Raw genomic sequence first — 22,683 nt, 5'->3', positions numbered from 1 at the left:
AGGACTGCAGGGGAGAGTCAGGGAGCCTTCCTCCAACGGAGCTGTGAGGAAAAAATGGCGCCAGTGTGCTGAGGAGATAGGCCGCCGAAAAAGGGGCGGAGCCTTTCTCCCGCTTTTTTATGTAAAAATAGGTAGGGGTTAAATACATCCATATAGCCCAGGAGCTATATGTGATGTATTTTTTGTCAAAAAAGGTGTTTTTATTGCGTCTCAGGGCGCCCCCCCCCAGCGCCCTGCACTTTCAGTGACCGGAGTGTGAAGTGTGCTGAGAGCAATGGCGCACAGCTGCGGTGCTGTGCGCTACCTTAGTGAAGACAGGACGTCTTCTGCCGCCGATTTTCCGGACCTCTTCAGTCTTCTGGCTCTGTAAGGGGGACGGCGGCGCGGCTCCGGGACCCATCCATGGCTGGGCCTGTGATCGTCCCTCTGGAGCCAATGTCCAGTAGCCTAAGAAGCCCAATCCACTCTGCACGCAGGTGAGTTCGCTTCTTCTCCCCTTAGTCCCTCGATGCAGTGAGCCTGTTGCCAGCAGGTCTCACTGAAAATAAAAAAACCTATTTAAACTTTTACTCTAAGCAGCTCAGGAGAGCCACCTAGATTGCACCCTTCTCGTTCAGGCACAAAATCTTAACTGAGGCTTGGAGGAGGGTCATAGGGGGAGGAGCCAGTGCACACCAGGTAGTCCTAAAGCTTTTTACTTTGTGCCCAGTCTCCTGCGGAGCCGCTATTCCCCATGGTCCTTTCGGAGTCCCCAGCATCCACTAGGACGTTAGAGAAATAGATTTACCGGTAAGTAAAATCTTATTTTCTCTAACGTCCTAGTGGATGCTGGGGACTCCGTAAGGTCCATGGGGATTATACCAAAGCTCCCAAACGGGCGGGAGAGTGCGGTTGACTCTGCAGCACCGAATGAGCAAACAAGGTCCTCCTCAGCCAGGGTATCAAACTTGTAGAACTTTGCAAAAGTGTTTGAACCTGACCAAGTAGCCGCTCGACAAAGCTGTAATGCCGAGACCCCTCGGGCAGCCGCCCAAGAAGAGCCCACCTTCCTTGTGGAATGGGCTTTTACTGATTTTGGAAGCGGCAATCCATCCGCAGAATGAGCCTGCTGAATCGTGTTACAGATCCAGCGAGCAATAGTTTGCTTTGAAGCAGGAGCACCCAGCTTGTTGGATGCATACAGGATAAACAGCGACTCAGTTTTCCTGACTCTAGCCGTTCTGGCTACATAAATCTTCAAAGCCCTGACTACATCCAGTAACTCGGAATCCTCCAAGTCACGAGTAGCCACAGGCACCACAATAGGTTGGTTCATATGAAAAGATGACACCACTTTTGGCAGAAATTACGGACGAGTCCGCAATTCTGCCCTGTCCATATGGAAAACCAGATAGGGGCTTTTATGTGACAAAGCCGCCAATTCTGACACACGCCTAGCCGAAGCCAAGGCTAATAGCATGACCACCTTCCACGTGAGATATTTTAACTCCACGGTTTTAAGTGGCTCAAACCAGTGTGATTTCAGGAAACTCAACACCACGTTAAGATCCCAAGGTGCCACTGGAGGCACAAAGGGGGCTGAATATGCAGCACTCCCTTTACAAACGTCTGAACTTCAGGAAGAGAAGCCAGTTCTTTTTGAAAGAAAATGGATAGGGCCGAAATCTGGATCTTAATGGACCCCAATTTTAGGCCCAAAGTCACTCCCGACTGTAAGAAGTGAAGGAAACGGCCCAGCTGGAATTCCTCCGTAGGGGCATTCCTGGCCTCACACCAAGCAACATATTTTCACCATATACGGTGATAATGTTTAGCCGTCACGTCCTTCCTAGCCTTTATCAGCGTAGGAATAACCTCATCCGGGATGCCTTTTTTTGCTAGGATCCGGCGTTCAACCGCCATGCCGTCAAACGCAGCCGCGGTAAGTCTTGGAACAGACAGGGCCCCTGTTGTAACAGATCCTGTCTTAGAGGTAGAGGGTCCTCTGTGAGCATTTCTTGTAGCTCTGGATACCAAGTCCTTCTTGGCCAATCTGGAACAATGAGTATTGTTCTCACTCCTCTTTTTCTTATGATAATCAGCACCTTGGGTATGAGAGGAAGAGGAGGAAACACATAAACCGACTGGAACACCCACGCTGTCACTAGTGCGTCTACAGCTATCGCCTGAGGGTCTCTTGACCTGGCGCAATACTTCTGTAGCTTTTTGTTGAGGCGGGATGCCATCATGTCCACCTGTGGCAGTTCCCATCGCCTTGCAATCTGCGTGAAGACTTCTTGATGAAGTCCCCACTCTCCCGGGTGGAGGTCGTGTCTGCTGAGGAAGTCTGCTTCCCAGTTGTCCACTCCCGGAATGCACACTGCTGACAGTGCTCGTACGTGATTCTCCGCCCATCGAAGAATTCTGGTGGCTTCCGCCATTGCCACCCTGTTCCTTGTGCCGCCTTGGCGGTTTACATGAGCCACTGCGGTGATGTTGTCTGATTGAATCAGCACCGATTGGTTGCAAAGCAGGGTCTCCGCTTGACTTAGGGCGTTGTATATGGCCCTTAGTTCCAGGATATTGATGTGAAGGCAAGTCTCCTGACTGGACCACAGACCCTGGAAATTTCTTCCCTATGTGACTGCCCCCCACCCTCGGAGGCTTGCGTCCGTGGTCACCAGGACCCAGTCCTGAATGCCGAATCTGCGGCCCTCGAGAAGGTGAGCACTCTGCAGCCACCACAGAAGAGACACCCTGGCCCTGGGGGATAGGGTGATCAGCCGATGCATCTGTAGATGAGATCCGGACCACTTGTCCAACAGATCCCATTGAAAGGTCCTCGCATGGAACCTGCCGAAGGGAATGGCCTCGTATGACGCCACCATCTTTCCCAGGACTCGCGTGCAGTGATGCACCGACACCTGTTTTGGTTTTAAGAGGTCTCTGACCAGTGTCATGAGTTCCTGAGCCTTCTCCGTCGGGAGAAAAACCTTCTTCTGGTCTGTGTCCAGAATCATGCCCAGGAAGGGCAGACGCGTCGTAGGAATCAGCTGCGACTTTGGAATATTCAGAATCCAGCCGTGCTGTTGTAACACTTCCCGAGAGCGTGCTACGCTGATCAGCAACTGCTCTCTGGACCTCGCCTTTATGAGGAGATCATCCAAGTATGGGATAATTGTGACTCCCTGCTTTCGCAGGAGCACCATCATTTCTGCCATTACCTTGGTAAATATTCTCGGTGCCGTGGACAGACCAAACGGCAACGTCTGGAATTGGTAATGACAATCCTGTACCACAAATCTGAGGTACTCCTGATGAGGTGGATAAATGGGGACATGAAGGTAAGCATCCTTTATGTCCAGAGACAACATAAAATCCCCTTCCTCCAGAATTACGATGACCGCTCTGAGCAATTCCATCTTGAACTTGAACCTTTTCAGGTATATGTTCAGGGATTTTAAAATCAATATGGGTCTGACCGAACCGTCCGGTTTCGGTACCACAAACATCGTCGAATAGTAACCCCTTCCCTGTTGAAGGAGGGGAACCTTTACCACTACCTGCTGGAGATACAATTTGTGAATTGCTGCTAACACTATTTCCCTCTCTATGGGGGAAGCTGGCAGGGCCGATTTGAGGTAACGGTGAGGGGGCATCACTTCGAATTCCAGCTTGTATCCCTGAGACACAATCTCTATAGCCCAGGGATCCACCTGTGAGTGAACCCACTTGTGGCTGAAATTTCGGAGATGCGCCCCCACCGGGCCTGGCTCCGCCTGTGGAGCCCCAGCGTCATGCGGCGGATTTAGAGGAAGCCGGGGAGGACTTCTGTTCCTGGGAACTAGCTGTATTGTGCAGCTTCTTTCCTCTACCCCTGCCTCTGGCAAGAAAGGACGCACCTCGGACTTTCTTGCCTCTATGTGATCGAAAGGACTGCATTTGGTAATACGGTGCTCTCTTAGGTTGTGAGGGAATATATGGCAAAAAACTTGACTTTCCAGCCGTAGCTGTGGAGACCAGGTCCGAGAGACCGTCCCCAAACAACTCCTCACCCCTGTAAGGTAAAACCTCCATGTGCCTTTTTGAGTCGGCATCGCCTGTCCATTGCCGCGTCCAGAGGACCCTTCTGGCGGAAATCGACATTGCATTTATTCTAGAGCCCAGTAGGCTAATGTCTCTTTGGGCATCTCTCATATATAGGACAGCGTCTTTTATATGCCCCAGGGTCAGTACTATAGTATCCTTGTCTAAGGTATCAAGTTCCTCAGATAAGGTATCTGTCCATGCTGCTACAGCACTATACATCCTACCCTAGGGGAGGATTCCCAGCGTAACCTGTCCGTTGGCGGGAAAGGATACGCCATAAGCATCCGTTTGGAAATCTGCAGTTTTCTATCTGGAGATTCCCAAGCTTTTTCACATAACTCATTTAACTCATGTGAAGGGGGAAAGGTCGCCTCTTGCCTTTTCTCCCCATACATATAAACCCTCTTGTCAGGGACTGGGGTTTCCTCTGTGATGTGTAACACATCTTTCATTGCTATAATCATGTAGCGGATGGCTTTAGCCATTTTAGGCTGCAACTTTGCATCATCGCCATCGACACTGGAGTCGGAATCCGTGTCGATATCTGTGTCAACACCTTGGGATAGTGGGCGCTTCTGAGACCCCGACGGCCTCTGCGCTGTAGGATCAGGCATGGGTTGAGACCCTGACTGTCCCAAGGCTTCAGCTTTATCCAACCTTTTATGCAAGGAATTAACATTTTCATTTAAAACCTTCCACATATCCATCCAATCGGGTGTCGGCGCCGCCAGCGGCGACCCCACATTCATTTGTACCCGCTCTGTTTCCACATAGCCTTCCTCGTCAAACATGCCGACACAAGCGTACCGACACACCACACACACAGGGGATGCTCTATTTGAAGACAGTTCCCCCACAAGGCCTTTTGGAGAGACAGAGAGAGAGTATGCCAGCACACACCCCAGTGCTATATTACCCAGGAGTCACACAGTAACTTAGTGTTAACCCAGTAGCTGCTGTATAACTGTTTTTGCGCCAAATTTATGTCCCCCCCCTCTCTTTTACCCTCTTTCTACCGTGATTCTGCAGGGGAGAGCCTGGGGAGCGTCCTCTCAGCGGAGCTGTGGAGAGAAAATGGCGCTGGTGAGTGCTGAGGAAGAAGCCCCGCCCCCTCAGCGGCAGGCTTCTGTCCCGCGTTTTGTGTAAAAATAATGGCGGGGGCTCATGCATATATACAGTGCCCAACTGTATATATGCTGCTTTTGCCAAGAGGTACCTAATTGCTGCCCAGGGCGCCCCCCCCTGCGCCCTACAGTGACCGGAGTGTGTGGGTTTAGTGTGGGAGCAATGGCGCACAGCTGCAGTGCTGTGCGCTACCTCATATGAAGACAGGAGTCTTCTGCCGCCGATTTCGAAGTCTTCTTGCTTCCCACGCCGGCTTCTGTCTTCTGGCTCTGCGAGGGGGGGGGGGCGGCGGCGCGGCTCCGGGATCGGACGACCAAGGGTGCGTTCCTGTGTACGATCCCTCTGGAGCTAATGGTGTCCAGTAGCCTAAGAAGCAAGACCTATCTTCTAGTGAGTAGGGCTGCTTCTCTCCCCTCAGTCCCACGTAGCAGAGAGTCTGTTGCCAGCAGATCTCTCTGAAAATAAAAAATCCTAACAAAATACTTTATTTTTCAGCAAGCTCAGGAGAGCTCACTAAACAGCACCCAGCTCGTCCGGGCACAGATTCAAACTGAGGTCTGGAGGAGGGACATAGAGGGAGGAGCCAGTGCACACCAGTATCCTAATTCTTTCTTAAAGTGCCCTGTCTCCTGCGGAGCCCGTCTATTCCCCATGGTCCTTACGGAGTCCCCAGCATCCACTAGGACGTTAGAGAAAAAACATTTAAAAAGGTACTTTAGATACTTAAAACTTTTAGAAGATCACAAGGCATTTTATGCAGGACAGAGAGTAGAAGTGAGACGCATACAACAGGGGATAGGCGAGACAGCAAAAGCCAAGCGCACAGGGACAGCTGCACAAAAAAAACGAGGCTTTACATAAAATATCCGAATGAGATGTAAATCCAGGCCAAACTCCCAAAAATCCATCATCAACTTTCTATTTAGATTATAGTCTAGCATCTCCCTACACCCCCCCCCCCCTCCCATATATTAGATTACATAAACTACAGAAATTAGAAGAACCTCCCCCACCACCAGAAGAAACCGGAGTCTTAACCAAAATGATCCTGGAATAACACATTGGACGATGTTTACTAACAGTAGTAAAGTTGTTCAAGCAAGTGATTTTCAGCATGTGGAGAGGGGTTCACTACGATATGCCGGCGGTCGGGCTCCCGGCGACCAGCATACCGGCGCCGGGAGCCCGACCGCCGGCTTACCGACAGTGTGGCGAGCGCAAATGAGCTGCGCTCGCCACGCTATGGGCACGGTGGCGCGCCACACTATTTTATTCTCCCTCCAGGGGGGTCGTGGACCCCCACGAGGGAGAATAAGTGGCGGTATGCCGACTGTCGGGATCCCGGCGCCGGTATACTGTGCGCCGGGATCCCATCAGTCGGCATACAGAAGACCACCCTGTGGAGAGAGCAGGAGATAGAGGAAATAGGGTGTAGGAGACAGGGATGAGGAAGAGAGAGGAAGAAAGTGCAGGGGAGCAGAAGTGCTATGACAGGTTGGTTTAGTTGTGTGGTGAGCAAATGAAAATAACAAGGACCATCAGCAAAAACAGAGAAGCAAGGTATACTAGAATAATATAAGTTCTGTAAACATGACAGTGTAGTATCCTAATTCTACACATCAATGTGGAAATTCCAGTAAGCAGAACCTGCTACCAAGTTTGTTAATGCACAGCAGTGGTGGCTTCAGATTTGTACTGTGCTACAGCCCCACAATTCAAAAAGGGAAGCCACACTAACTGCCAGTGAGTCCCGGCCAGTGATGTTTGGCAGCGCTTTCGGGTGGGATGGGTATTTAGCAGGGCCGTTTCTACAGAGGAGGGAACCCGTGTGCACTTCTGGGTGGGCCCCCTCCTCTGCACAGCGCTGTAGACTACGGCATTGTGCCAGAGTCTACTGCGCATGTCTCCGGAAACATGGCGCCCGCCATGATCCGGAGGCCAATTTGGCTACCGCGCATGTGCGGCGGCCATTTTGGCTGCGATTTCTGGCACGATCACAGCTCCCGGCGCTGTACTCCGGAAAAGTATTAAAACGGGTGCGGTGCGGTGCGGTGCGGTGCGGTGCGGTGCGGTGTGGGCCCCCCCCCCCCCCCCCCCCTGGACCCAGGGGCAGGTGTGCACCGCACCAATTGCAGAAATGCCAATGGTATTTGGTGTGGCTGCCCCATTTGAATTTTGGACTGCGCGGTAACCCCACATCTGGAGCTGCCAATGAGGCACAGTACTCCATTTTATAATGGGGAAAAATATAGTAGGTAGGATAGACTTGTCTGTGGAAAGTATTGCATACTGGTTATGTGTTCTGCATTAGCGCAACACGAAATACAGCTGAACTGTAACCTGCCAGGTGGTCACTTTCCTTTCCCCACCAAGCCAGAATCAAGCTTCAATTTTCAGCAGCATACATAGAATATGATCCAAATGTCAATGGTAAAACACAACTTGTGATGAGGTGGATTCAAATAAATGGGATGTACAGGAAATGTAACGTTAAGACAGTGTGTGAACAACTGCAAGGTCACCCAACAACACCCCTACATTGCACATTTTACCTCACACCTACACAGGAAAAAAGTATGAAGTTAAGCTACCATATGTACAGGTTAAGTGATCACTGTACATCCCCCATATGTCGCGTCACAACATGCGATCTTACATCACACCCCCAATATGTCTACAGTGTTACCCATGGCGGACACAAAAGTTTTGTAAAGGAAACCGGTCTCCTTCATTGGGACCGCCTGTAAAGAGTAGCAGATGGGTACCATGTGCATTGCCTGCACTGCAGCAGTACAAGATCACAGTAACAGATGACCTTACAACGCTGAGGTGCATGGGAGATTTACACTGGCCATAGACAACGCTTCCTTATTTCAGAATGAATACTGGCCATGCCTAGATACATTCTCTATTGATACACTCATAATTAGATTAGTAGAACATGCAAATGCTTCACACATTGTAACATTGATTGATTTAAAATTTGCAATTTTAAGATAAAAGTTTATAAAGGTGTAAACAAAAATTACAGTATATGTAAGTTACATCTTAAGTGTTGTCTCACCTCGCCCCACACCCCCTATCTCCCCATGCAGTGTGCACTCACAGATTACAATAAAACATATACCAAAAAAGTACACAGTTGTTCTTGGCCCTTAAACTGCATTGAGTATACATTCTACATACATGGTACCCCTAAAACGCCTCAAGAGACAAAAAGGGGTTGCTTTCGAGATGTAATTAAAAGAAAAAGCGTGAAAATATATTTTTTATATATATATATATATATATATATATATATATATATATATATATATATATCTATCTATCATTAAATTCTGTCTGGGTATGTAGGTATATCTCATAGGTTATTGAGGTGTGAAAGATGATAATGGTGGAAGGAACAGAGAAGGGAGCAGGAAAAATTACTGTACAGAAGAAAATAAATTCAGAACAAAGAAAAAAGAAGAGAAAAAGGTTTGATGGAGGAAGGAAAAAAAAAAGGGGGATGAGGTAATACACAGTGAGATTGGGGATTGTGAGCCAAGAATACAATTCAGTGGACAGAGCTGGCCCAGTGCTTTAGTAACTGGAGCTGCATCATCCCTTTAGCTAACACCCACATATTTCTTTCAGAGAGCCAATATATTCAATGTCTAGCATGCCTATTCCCAGGGTACACACATCTACCTCCAAAAAAGGTAAATTAACCCCATAAATGTCCTAAACCCACATGAAGTTAAAGCAATCCTGAGAGCTGATCTCAACCATTTCTTTCCCATGCTGTAATCACTTGTCTGATCTCACCATAACAGACTACCCCCCCTCCCTCCAATCTCTCCTAGATTCTTGAGTCTTGACAGACCCACCCGAATGTAAGTTCTCAATGTCTCCCCAAGGTCTCCTCCCACACTACCCCCTAAATCATCTCAGATAACACACAGGAGGACAGAGAGGAGGAAGAAAAAAAAATCTGAGAACTGGGCTCCCTCCTATCCTGTGACCCACCCTCCCTATTCACCAGTAATGTCCTCCAATTCCCTTTCTGCTGTTACCAGACACAAAGAGGCAGATCTCATACAGCAGCAGCCCCCATTCAGACCCTCTGCACAGCTCAGCATCCTTCCTAGCCAGCCAGTCTGAGCAGCATTCCCCTATGCCTGGCAATGCAGCACCCTCCTGCTATTGTAGCTGCACATACTACACTCCTGGTTGCTACTAGCCACAATCAGCAAAATAAATCTGGAGCCAAACAGCCTGCAGTACATGACCACAGCAATCAGTAACAGCACCAGCTGCAGTGACACCAATTAGCCCTGTATCCCCCCTATAGCACCCGCCTGACAACCTGCCCTGGGACTAGCACCAGCATGACCTGACCAGGACACTGGTTACTACAGTCTTACAGGGACACATATAAAAAGGAAATACATGGCTAAACAATGTGAATCCAACGTGTTACATTCCCCCAGCATTTAGTTGTGCCCCACCCCTACCATTACATGGCAAGCATCTCTAGCAGTATACCAGCACTGCCATCAGTCATTTTATGGATTATATGCACACCCCACCCCCATCATAACACACCCCTGCACCTTTCCTATAATGTAATCTAGCTCCATACAATGCCCTATATGCCCATACAGCCCCCCACTCCTACCATAGCCCTGCCCCTCCACATTACCTGCTGTACTGCACCATCTTGTCCTAAGCACCCCATTTCCCACTGACCAGCCAGTGCTACTGCACAGTGCCATAATAAGGCATCTCTTCTGCATAACAATGCTCTGACACCAGCACCCCCAGTGCTGCAGCACAATGCAGTGCCCACACACGTGCATGCTCACACTGCCACAGCATCATGTCATGGACCCACAGCCAGCCCGGGCGGGCACCACGGGGTCCCCATGCACTAATGCCAGTGCCGAATGCCACTCACCAGTCTGTGGGGCTCTGCTCCTGGATGACATCCTGATAGACAGCCAGCAGCTCCAGGCGGTGGGGTTTGAAGCTGACGGAGGCCATGCCGGCTGCAGGTTTGCTGTGTGCCGGGGGATGGAGAGACGAAGCAGCAGCGGACTGAGGGAGGGATGAGGAGAGAGGGATGGAGAGAGGAGGGGGCAACGACTGCAGCTGGGGAAGAGGAGGGTCGGGGGGCGGGGAAGCTGCGGGGTCCTAGTGCAGAGCTGTGATAAATCCAATATTTCCCTTATTGTCACATTTTGCTGCATTTACACCACCGTTCCATAGTGCATGCCTGATGGGCAAATATCCACAGCACAAAAGTGGTATCATTTAATATGTAAAATATTTCTATAGGTACTTTACATTGGCAGGCACAGCAAGCTTTTACATATGTAATCTGTTTTTATGCACCATTACTCTGCTGCACCAGTGTAACATTTGCTCTAGTCTGTAAAACATGTCTTCACGTCTCTCTTAAGGTGTATACACACAATAAAGTCCATATCACAGGAAAATATAGTGCATATCGCACCGTTTGTATACAGCTTGCAATGCTGACGCGCAGTCCAGCGGCATCGACATCGCAAGAAAAAATAGACTGTGCAGGCAACCCAACATTGACTATAGCGGTGGTGCCGGGAGCCCACATTGCATAGTCAATGTTGGGTGCTATGCACATCGCACCATGGGGGTCATTCCGAGGTGATCGCTTGCTAGCTGTTTTTAGCAGCCGTGCAAACGCATAGTCGCCGCCCACGAGGTAGTGTATTTTTGCTTTGCAAGTATGCGAACGCCTGTGCAGCTGAGCTCTGCAAAAACATTTTGTGCAGTTTCAGAGTAGGTCTGAACTTACTCAGCCCTTGCGATCACTTCAGTCTTTTTGGTGCCGGAATTGACGTCACACACCCGCCCTGCAAACGCCCGGACACGCCTGCGTTTTCCCTAACACTCCCAGAAAATGGTCAGTTGCCACCCATAAATGCCCTCTTTCTGTCAATCTCCTTGCGATCGGCTGTGCAAATGGATTCTTCATTAAATCCATAGCTAAGCAACGATCCGCATTGTACCCGTACGATGCACGTGCGAATTGCGGTGCATACGCATGCGCAGTAGAGACCTGATCGCAGCGCAGCAGAAATCGGCAGCGTGCGATCAACTCGGAATGACCCCCCATGTGTTACCACCTCTCTAATGCTCTCTAAATAAACTAATATGTAGTGGGCACTGGCGTTTCTATAATGGGTGCAGTGTGTGTGGTGCACACGGGCCCCTGAGTCCAGAGGGGGCCCCCACCGCACACACTGCACCCAATTGTAAAATACTTACCCCTCCGAAGTCCAGCGCTGGCATCTGCAGCGCCGCTAGAACACAGTGAAAATGGCCCAGGGCCATTTTCACGGCGTTCAGCGCATGCGCAGTAGAGAGATCTCAGGGAAAATGGCCACCGCGCCATTTTCCCGGAGATTTGCGCATGCGCAGTAGAGTCTGAGCTCTCTAGTGCTCAGATTCTACGGCGCTCCGGGCAGAGAGTAGGGGGCCCGACGGAGGAGGCTGAACACGGGCCTCCTCCTCTCTTAAAACACCCCTGGTAGTGGGTATTTATCAAAGCTTGGATAGAGATAAAATTGTGAGTGATAAAGTACCAACCTATCGGCTCCTAACTGTTATTATAACATGGCAGTTAGGAGCTGATTGGTTGGCACTTTATCACCATGCAATTTATCACTTTCCAAGGCTTAATAAATCTGGGTCTGTTTCTGTAAAATGTAAGGCTATTCGGATCATTCAGATGATGTGCGCACAATGTGACATTGCTAGCGTTAGGACCTGGCGGGGAACCCGACATCGGCAAGTGCATACACACTTGGTGATGTCGGGAGCGACGGGGGTGGCCATGCTGCATGGCCCTCGTTAGCAACATCGCCTGTTGGACCTGTATGTAGGTCCGACTTGCGATGCCGCACACGACCTGAGGGTGCATGCATCATACGCGATACAGTGTGAGGGTGCATGCATCACACTCTACAATGTGAACGATATTGCGTACAACCAGGCCGATATCGGCTGAATCATACGCAATATCGCCTAGTGTGTACGCACCCGTTTTCTTGTACTTTGTCTCACAATTTTATCTCTCTTTAAGCTTTCAGAAAATACCATAAGTCTTGACTAAGGGGCCTATTTATGAAGGCTATCTTTCATAACATTATGCATAAACTGGAGTTTCTGCATAATATCTAATCAGCGCAAGATACCACAGTCCCCATGATTATCAGCAGGGACTACAGACTGACCCACATCTACCAAACTCCAGAAAGAAACAATTGCAGCATCCTAGAGAATCAGATTTTTTTTCACGGCACCCCTAGGCCAAGTGTTTCTTAACAAATTCAGAAAAATTCTGTTATGTGGCAGTAGACCTTCTGTTTGTCCACATAGTTTATGATTGGAAACCACAAGCACTGGGTTTACCTATTACATTTTTGCCATAAATAATTTGAATTGTTCCTGGACCACCAACCCAGAGAACCCCTGCCAGTGTGCACCAAAGTTGGGAACCACTGGTGTATTTTATACACATGGAGTCATTCTCATAGGAGAGGGATCTTAACCTAGGTACACACTGTTAGATTTTTTGGGGGTCGGCCGACAATCTGACGATTTTTCTGGAAATTGTAGGCACCAATATCTGAGCTACACACTAAAAGATTTCTTTTTTTAAAGTGACCAATTGTCTGCCACGTCACACTGCATTTGCATATGTCCGCCCACAAGGAGGATAACACAGTGAAAGGTAAACAAAGGAAATATGGCAGATTATTGAGAATGCACATACACTGGTCGATAACGGAAGATTGTGGCCGAGATTTTTGGTTGGAACGACAGATTGGTAAATTAATTGTGTGTGTGGGCAAGATTTTTCAGAAATATCGCCGAAACTTAAAACGATCGTTCGTACACGCTATAATACAATAAGTTTGGCCGTTCTTCCAATTAACATTGTCAGTGTCACATTCTCAGGAGGAGTCTTTGAAAATGTTAAAGACTCCTCCGATGTGGTCGGGATTTTTGGTTGGAACGACAGATTGGTAAATTAATTGTGTGTGTGGGCAAGATTTTTCAGAAATATCGCCGAAACTTAAAACGATCGTTCGTACACGCTATAATACAATAAGTTTGGCCGTTCTTCCAATTAACATTGTCAGTGTCACATTCTCAGGAGGAGTCTTTGAAAATGTTAAAGACTCCTCCGATGTGGTCGGGATGTAACTCGCAGTGACAGTCGTTATCTGTATGTCCCTTTTAGAGCATTGAGGGGTTACTTAAGATACAGTGCAATGAAAAAGTCTCTTGTGATACAGGCTGATAACAATAGGGCACAGCTGTGATTACTAATAAGCCTTGGACAGGGCCGCAAATGGGGGGGGGGGGGCTAAGGGTGCATGCGCCCTGAGTGTAGGATTTGAGGGGGTGCAGAGGTGTTACAGAGCAGCAGGGCGTTTTTTTGTTACCAGCAGTGCTGTGCTGCTCCAGTGAGACAGCATACGGCTCCCGGGGCAGTGTCTCTGACCCCCCCTGTCTGCCCGCAGGTGGCTCCAACGCTGTGCAGGTGAGCTCCAGTACCTGGTATCTGTTATGCCGGCTACTGTCTTAGGCTCTCTTCTTTGCCATGCAGTGCTGCGACTAGCGTGTGGTGCACTGTGCAAGCTATAGAAGCGAGCTATTGGTGCTGTGTTTTTCAGCAGGCTATGATCCCGGCTGTTCGCCAGCACCAACCTGTCAAAGTCAGAAAAATATCTCTATGCACACTACCATATTTGCACCTCACACAGGTCCGTGCTGCGCATGCGTACGCTCTCCCGTACGTGCGCATACTCACAGTCGCGGGCACCCGCAGGCGCACGGTATGCGTATTTACGGTAGAGTTTATGTGATCGTAGCGTGCGACTCAATCGTTACATATTTTAACTATATAATGTATTTTGTAGATCATGGTCCCTTTGATAGATTCTAAAAGTTTAGTTAATATAGCATGTTCCTGGACAGAGAAATCCCCCTTTGTTTGATACGAAGGGTCAGACAGGAGTAATACAGTGGTGTTTAGTACCCATCGGAAGAGTATTTAATTAGCAATATTCCGGTGTTGGTTTGAAGCGGATTAATCGCTCGTGCGAATAGTTATGGACATAAGAAGTTTATGAACATTTACTGTATTTGCACTTACTTATCCATGCGGCGGGAAACCCAGTTTCCCTCCCACCTGAGCTGTTGGAAATAGTCACGGCCCACCTGTATGAATCAACCTATGACCTTTTGTTATAATGCGAGGAGGAATTCCTGTGTCCAATGAACAATGAGATTGTAGGGACCATTGAATTGTATTGTGTGTGGGGCATAAATAGACAAGCCGATCACATCCAGCTCTCACTCTTCAACGGTTATCATTGCTGAAAATCGGGAGCTGGATGTCCAGAGGCGCATGCGATCGTTTCCCCTTGTGCGTAAGTGTTTCTCCGCAACCATATTGTTCTTACTGTTATTGTGGGCCATTTCTCTCTCTCTCTCTCTCTCTCTTCTCCTCTTTCTCTCTTATTTTTCCCTTAAAACGTAATTGTATTGTATTGTATTTCCTGTGTAGTTATCTGGTTAGGTAGTCTATGTTATATTGTAGTGTATGACTTGTATTGTGTTAATTCTTTTGCAAGTATATCATTCATAATATATATTTATTAGGCGTTGGACCCTAAGCCCAGGTATCTGTGTATTTCTTATAGTGTTTAGTATTTTCAGAGCGTCGGTGACGCTCAAACAGCTTTTGAGTTAATAAGGTTATACTGTGTTGCATTTACACTCTATCATTACACTAAGGTTTTACTGCACAATACACTGTTTATGGTTTAGATATAAAGGTTTAACATTGTGAGCGTCAGCGCCGCTGGTGATCTCCTCGTGGTCCCGAGCGTCCGCTACGCTATAGCGAATCATTACGTTAGACGACAGCCAATAGCGTGCCTGCCTGTGATCTCTTGGCCGTGAGCGAACGTGACGCTTGAGCGTCTCGACCACGGCTAAGCGATTGCTACGCAACGAGCGTACCTTTACGGTACTCCATACGTGAATAGCGTACAGTGTTCTTAGACCTCACAAAGGGTTTTATATAAGATAAATATCTAGCTTTATCAATTGGCGGCTCGCCCGTCCTTCACATATCTGCACTAGGTAATTTCAGCAGACATTATCCAGCAGCAAAGGGCGGGAGGTCATATTCCTCGTAGTGCTGTTTGGATAAGCGTCTGCTTCGCTTAGTAAAGGGTGCTGAAGGAATCCGGGACCGGAGGTAAGAACAAAACGATAGTGTCCTTTTAAAACTGTTTATTTCTGTCTTGCGTACACACGCACGCATATCTGCATTTCTTTTCATTCGTGTATTTTCATATATCACTCTCCTGTTTGCCATTGTATAATTGATAAACGTACTAAGAGAGATTTACCGCTATTTCATAGTTAAAGAGTAAAGGTAATACAGTTAAGGTATAGAAATACACACAGCTCTACCTAAAGGTAAAAGGAGAGATTGGTGTGGTGTGCGGTAGATGATCGAGGATCATCTACATTGATAAAACGTGTTAGTTGTGTTACGGTAGACAAAGACTGGTGTACACGTGTCTCTAACAAAGGGAGAGACTCGCGTACGCAAAGGCCGACGCACGCAGCGTAAATTACGCAACGGAGCGTCTGGGTACGCCCACGTAACTCAAGTCACACGATAGTGTTGATTTTTAAATAACGCAACAAGCGATAAATAACGCAACAGGCGATAAGTAGCGCAAATCTATTTTAAATTCGAAATTTAAATTAACAGATCCTTCTCCTAATTTGTAACACATCTGGTCTAAAGAGAAATTTCTGCGCAGAAATAGAAATAGAAACAAAAGTGTACATGTGGTGAGTGAGTGTTTTTACATACAATTTTGAGGTTGAACCAAAAGAAATCATCGAGTTCTCGTGAGGTACATACGTGTAAGTGACATGCACGGTGGCTAGGGAGGCATCCTTGATTAAACATAAAATTTGAGCATTAGAGTATAGCAGACCAGGAGGTCATACTGTAGCAGACCAGGAGGTCATAACAGACCAGGAGGTTCAGGTACAGCAGACAAGGAAGTCCGCTATACAGTCCACAGGCACAACACCTAAAAGGGTTGGTGCAACACCCATATAGGCCATACAAGCTCTTGCTGAAGGAATTCGCAGCCGCAATTTTCGATTCCGCTGGTCGCTCCGTACATAAGATTAGTTGCTTATGTGCTGAACGATTGTACCGCACGTAATTGTGTGCATTAGTAAACCTGACCGGTACTATTTGTGTACGAAGGTCATAAACGCTATTTGTACATTCTGACGTGATTTGTGTAATTTTTTATTTTTACAAAGGGAAGTTCGCTGGTCACTCAGGAATTATCCAACAACCTCACCTTTACTGGAAAGAGTAAGTGTTCTGCGGATATCCCTCGCATGTTCCAGTAAACAAAGGTTAAATAGGTGCCCTGGGTCGAGTACGCCAGCACCATATCGGTGTGATCAGGTCGTATTGGTCGGCGTGGGCAGAGTGAGTAAGGTGCTCGGTAAACCTTACCGTCAACCTATCGTGAATATCTTGGTTTTTTGTAAGGGTCCGTAACACCTGCAAATTATGGGGGCCAGTTGTTCAGGAAGGGGGCGATCAACCTCGGTTCGGGTTGATTCCATAAACCGACCAGTCGGGTCGGCAAGGTACGTAATGTGTGAAAAGTACGGAAGTCACACAGAAGCTTTATGTGATGAATGGGAGAGAATGACAGTACATGACGGGGAGAAATTCCCAAGAGTAGGCAGCTTCAGCTCAGAAGTGTTAACGAATTTAAGGAGAAGGATATGTCTCATTAAATCAGCAAAGAGACGAATCAAGCATTATGATTATTTGCAGTTGTGGCAACAGGAGGGTGACATACAGAGAGGATTGGCTCAGGCGGCGGGATCTGGCTCGATCAGGAAACTGATAGCCACGGCCCCACCGCCACCATACATATCAGGAGAGAAATTGGTTGCGGAGAATGACGCACTAAGGTGTAACAAACAAACACTTAGCAACTGTGTAAATGTTAAAGATAATGTTAACCAATTAACCAATGCAAGTATTAACCCGTGCAAGTTGTACCCTGTTTTGAACTTTCCTCAGGAGTGTGATCAAGAGGACGAATCGGCAACAATTTCAGCGCTCTCTCTAGCAGCCACCATAGCAGAGACCACAGTAGGCACAGCTCCACCCCCGAGATTAGTAACAAAGGCCCCTAGCGGAGGGATAGGTGAGGTCGTATCAACGGGTAAGTACGGCACCATACACTATGCTGAAACTATTTCACCACAGCCTGTAGAATCTACACAGAATGAGGTTGTTAGAGTTAATCCTGTTAACGTAATAGTAGTTCCAAATGGGAAAACAGACACTTCAGGAGTCACTCCTGTTAGGAACATTGCCATGTATAGCCCATTTTCCCGAATGGAATTAAGGACCATAGTGTCTGAATTCCCTGACCCTAGAAAAGACTTAGTTGCCAGCCAAAAATACATCAGAGACCTAGGTAACACGTTAGAGCCCAACAACAAAGACTGGCAGATATTGCTGAGAGCATGTTTACCCTCCAATGTTGACGCAACTCAATTTTTAGCTGACTGTGGATTAGATCAGGATGTACCTCTTACAGAAGTGTACAACAAAGACAATGTAAAAAGAATAAGCTTACAGTTAAAAGAGTATTTCCCAGCGGTAGTTAAATGGAACAAGATATTCTCCATTAAACAAAAGGAGTCAGAAACAGCTACAGAGTATTTTCACAGAGCATTGTTAGAGATGGCAAAATACACAGGCATAGAGGACATTAAAACAAACATAAACCATCGAGAAGTAGCAGTATCGGTACTGATGGATGGTTTAATAGAGTCATTAAAGACTAGGGTACAGACCACACAACCATGTTGGCGAGGTCTGTCTGTGGCTACTTTGAGAGAGGCTGCTATTGATCACGATAGGAACATCTCCAGACACAGGGAACAACAAGGTGATAAGTTAATGGCAGTAAGTATACAGGCCTTGACCACAAAACAGCCTGTGTTAATATCACCAAACCCTGTGGGTAAGTCAAATGTGGTAACATGTTATTTTTGTCACAAACAGGGACACTTTGCACGAGACTGTAGATCGAGAAATATACAAAAATCTTATCAACCCCCTAGACAACGACACGACACACGACATTGGGATCAGGGTCCGCAGAAACGGAGTTATGAGCCACATGCAGGGGAAACAAAAAGATATCCCCCGAACAGAGACTGGCAAGCCTCTGGTAGCTCCCAATTAACTCCATCACAAGTAGTTGCTGCCAGCGGGATTCAGGGAGGTCACCATACCCAATAGGGGTGTGGCCATACCTGTAATCTGCAGCCAGTAAAATTGATTGCAAGTCTTGGGAGTGAACCAGAAATTGCAATCAATGTAGCTGGTAAATCATTAAACTTTCTTGTAGATACAGGGGCGGCCAAATCAGTGATAAATTCGACAGTGGGCATGAGAACCACTGGTAAGACAATTCCAGCCATAGGGTAACGGGAGTAGTCCAGCACTACCCTGTTAGCAAACCAGCCGAGATTACAATAGGGCCTTTACATACCAAGCATTCCTTTTTGCTGGCTGCATCGGCACCGACTAATCTCCTGGGTAGAGACTTACTGTGTAAAATGGGGTGCGTCATTTATTGTACTCCTGAAGGTGTATTCTTGGACATACCTGAGAATCACGCTCAGGAAGTGCGAGACATGTTAGACTCCCCATCAAAATTAATGTCACATACCATTATGACAAATAGGACTCCCTCCCAAGTAGAAGAAATGACATCTCAGATACCAGAGTCACTTTGGACTAAAGATGGACAGGACACTGGATTAATGGCAAACGTAGCTCCGGTAGTTGTACAAGTAAAAGATGGTAGGATAGCTCCAAAAATCCCACAGTACCCTCTGAAGCCAGAGGTGGAGTTAGGAGTTTACCCAGTAATAGAGCGCTTGCTACAACAGGGCATTCTGGTAAGAACGTCCAGCACTGCCAATAAGCCCATCTTCCCTGTGAAAAAGAGTGGGGGGAGGGGTTACCGGCTAGTGCAGGATCTAAGGGGGATTAACAAAATAGTTGAGAGTCAGTTCCCCGTAGTGCCAAATCCAGCTGTCATCCTAATGCAAATCCCTCCCACTGCGAAATTTTTCACTGTTATTGACCTCTGCTCCGCTTTCTTTTCGGTACCTCTGCACCCTGACAGCCAATATTTGTTTGCATTTACATACAGAGGAGTCCAATACACATGGACTCGATTACCACAAGGATTCATAGATAGTCCAAGTATATTTTCCCAGGCTTTGCATGATTGTTTACAGTCTTTCCAACCAGTGAGTGGATCAGTATTAATACAGTACGTGGATGATCTACTACTGTGTTCTGATTCATTGGAAGCATCCCTGAAGGATACGAAACAGCTCCTGTTTCATCTTTCAGACACAGGACACAAGGTTTCCAAAGACAAGTTGCAATTATGCCAAACTAAGGTAAAATATTTGGGACACTGTCTAACACAAGGACTGAGACACCTGACCGCTGATAGAATTCAAGCAATTAGAGACATGACTCTGCCACAAACCCAGCAACAGATCAGAACGTTTTTAGGAATGTGTGGGTATTGCCGTAACTGGATCCCAGGGTTTTCCATTCTAGCGTTACCCTTGCAGGAGATGGTCTCCTCAAACAAACCTGATCGGATTTCGCATACAGACGAGTCTGAGACAGCATTTGAGAGACTTAAACAGTGCCTAACGCAGGCACCAGCATTAGGTATGCCAGACTATGGGAAACCCTTTGAACTATACGGAACAGAAAGTGCTGGTTGCGCGGCAGGCGTACTAACCCAAAAGCACGGTGATGCCAGCAGGCCAGTAGCATATTACAGCGCTCAGCTAGACACGGTAGCGCGATCCCTCCCCACATGCTTGCGAAGCGTTGCTGCGATAGCATTGCTAGTAACGAAAAGCGAAGATGTAGTGCTAGGTCACAACCTCACAATTCATACACCACATGCAGTGTCAGCCTTGCTGAATTCTGCCCAAACCAGGCACGTCTCATCAGCGCGGTTTACAAGATGGGAATTGGCACTAATGGCCCCCGTAAACATCACCATAAGGAGATGCAGTGCATTAAATCCTGCAACATATCTCCCAGGTGTGCCTGGACAGGCACAAAGGGTGGAGGATGAGAGTGGTGGGGAAGGAGGATTTAATACAAAGGAAGACACACATGATTGTATGGAATATTTGACCCAAAATTTTACCGCAAGGCCTGACATCAGTGACAACCCACTGGAAGATGTAGAACTTACGTTCTACACTTACGGTAGTTGTCATAGACAGTCAGACTCGGGAGACTTGTGTACTGGATACGCAGTCGTAGATGACCAAGGCACCATAGAAGCGGAACCGCTAGGCCCACCTCACTCAGCCCAGGTTGCTGAACTGGTCGCCCTAACCAGAGCATGTGAATTGGCTAAGGGCAAATCAGCCAATATCTACACCGACTCTAGATACGCATTCGGGGTAGTCCATGATTTCGGAGCCCTATGGCGCCTCAGAAATTTCATGACGGCAGCTGGTACACCGATAGCGCATGCAGCTCACATAAAAAGGCTTCTAACAGCGATACAGGAACCCGACAGAGTGGCTGTTATCAAGTGTAAAGCACACACATATAGCCAGGACCCAGTATCACTTGGTAACAGCCGAGCAGACCAAGCTGCTAAGTTAGCAGCTGGTACCCCCAGACAGACAGACACCACACAACTGATGGTATTTAATACCATCAACACACAGAAGTTGTGTGAGATGCAAAATTTGTGTTCCACACAGGAAAAGGCAGTCTGGAAGGCAAAAGGATATGGCCAGGAGTCCTCAGGACTCTGGACGGATGGACACGGTAAACCAGTGGCCCCCAGAGCATACCTTCCATGTTTAGCTGAGGCAGCTCACGGGCTGACTCATCTGGGCAAGGAAGGGATGTGCAAGTTGGTAAGAGCATATTGGTGTGCCCCAGGATTTTCATCTCATGCGAGTAAAAGAGCAATGTCATGCCTTACCTGTTTGAGAAAGAACATCGGAAAGGCAATACCTACAGAACCATCTCATATCCCACCTGCCGGCATTCCTTTCCAGGTAATACAGATTGACTTTATACAATTACCCCCTTGTCGAAATTTGAAATATGTACTTGTTTGTATAGATGTTTTCTCAAATTGGGTCGAAGCATTTCCGGCGGCCACAAATACCGCTATGTTTACTGCTAAGAAAATTGTGCAGGAATTTGTATGTAGATATGGTATCCCTAGAATTATCGAAAGTGATAGGGGTACCCATTTTACAGGTGATGTCTTTCAAGGAATGTGTAAATTGATGGGAATTGATAGCAAGCTGCACACTCCATACCGTCCACAGGCGAGTGCGAAAGTGGAAAGAGTGAACAGCACTATTAAAAATAAACTGAGTAAAGTGATGGCAGAGACAGGACTGACATGGCCAGAAGCTTTACCCATTGTACTGTACAGCATCAGAACCACTCCCAGGTCCCCTCTTAATCTGTCTCCCTTTGAAATCTTGTTTGGTCGACAACCGCATGTTATGATTAACCCTCAGGATGATTTGAAGTGTAACAATGAAGTGACTGTAAAATACTTGATTAACATGAGTAAACAGTTAAGGAATCAAAATGATAATCTGAAGCTGGTGATTCCTGATTTACCAGATAGTAATTGTCATGACATTGAACCTGGGGATTATGTAATGATACGGAATTTTCTACGCTCAGGTTGCCTTATTGACAGATGGGAAGGACCATACCAGGTCTTATTGACTAGCACTACAGCATTGAAGGTTGCTGAGAGAGAGACTTGGGTTCATTCGTCCCACTGTAAGAAGGTTGCTGATCCAGAGAGGTCCCGTGATAAGGAACAGACGGTAGAGGTTGTATCACTGGAGTGTCTGTTCTAGGAGGATTGAGGCGGCACCTGAGCATTGAAAATCACAAGACCAAAAGCAGTTGTCGAATCCCCTGTTCCCTTTTATTGTTTTTCTCCAACTTCCCATCCCCTCTCCCTCAAATTATTTTTCCCCCTTCTCATTCTTCTCCGTTTCCTCCTACAAGATGGACTTGCCCCAAGAGATTGTGATCCGGATTTTCCTGTTGACCATGATGTTGACCAGAGCAGTCTGTTCCGGCGAGAGTACCATGGAGGTCGAGAGAGGTTCTGGAATGGGTTCTGATGATAAAGATGGAGGCGTAGTTTTCCAAGAACAACTTAACCAACAAGTAAAGGCGAGTATCAGAAAACGATCCGATAGCATTGACCATAGAAGGAATTGTGAAGGATTGTTAGCTGAAGAAAACTGTATCTGTAGGCT

General features: G+C 47.3%; 1 protein-coding gene across 4 annotated transcripts in view; it reads right to left on the bottom strand.

The window, feature by feature from the left end:
- The window catches only part of DBN1 (drebrin 1), a 120,917-nt gene extending 110,586 nt beyond the window's left edge, over positions 1 to 10,331 (bottom strand). For 2 of the 4 annotated variants that reach the window (XM_063927974.1, XM_063927975.1), the window contains exon 1: positions 10,133 to 10,318. In XM_063927974.1, coding sequence (XP_063784044.1) covers positions 10,133 to 10,218 — 86 coding nt within the window. In that variant the 5' untranslated portion in view covers positions 10,219 to 10,318. Of the gene's footprint in view, positions 1 to 10,132 lie in introns of all 4 variants that reach the window. The other 2 variants (XM_063927978.1, XM_063927977.1) reach the window with 2 other exon arrangements.
- Positions 10,332 to 22,683: the final 12,352 nt, after the last annotated feature.

Source organism: Pseudophryne corroboree, chromosome 6, assembly GCF_028390025.1.
Source record: "Pseudophryne corroboree isolate aPseCor3 chromosome 6, aPseCor3.hap2, whole genome shotgun sequence".
In the NCBI taxonomy this organism is placed as follows: domain Eukaryota; kingdom Metazoa; phylum Chordata; class Amphibia; order Anura; family Myobatrachidae; genus Pseudophryne; species Pseudophryne corroboree.
This window is presented reverse-complemented; position numbering and strand designations above follow the sequence as displayed.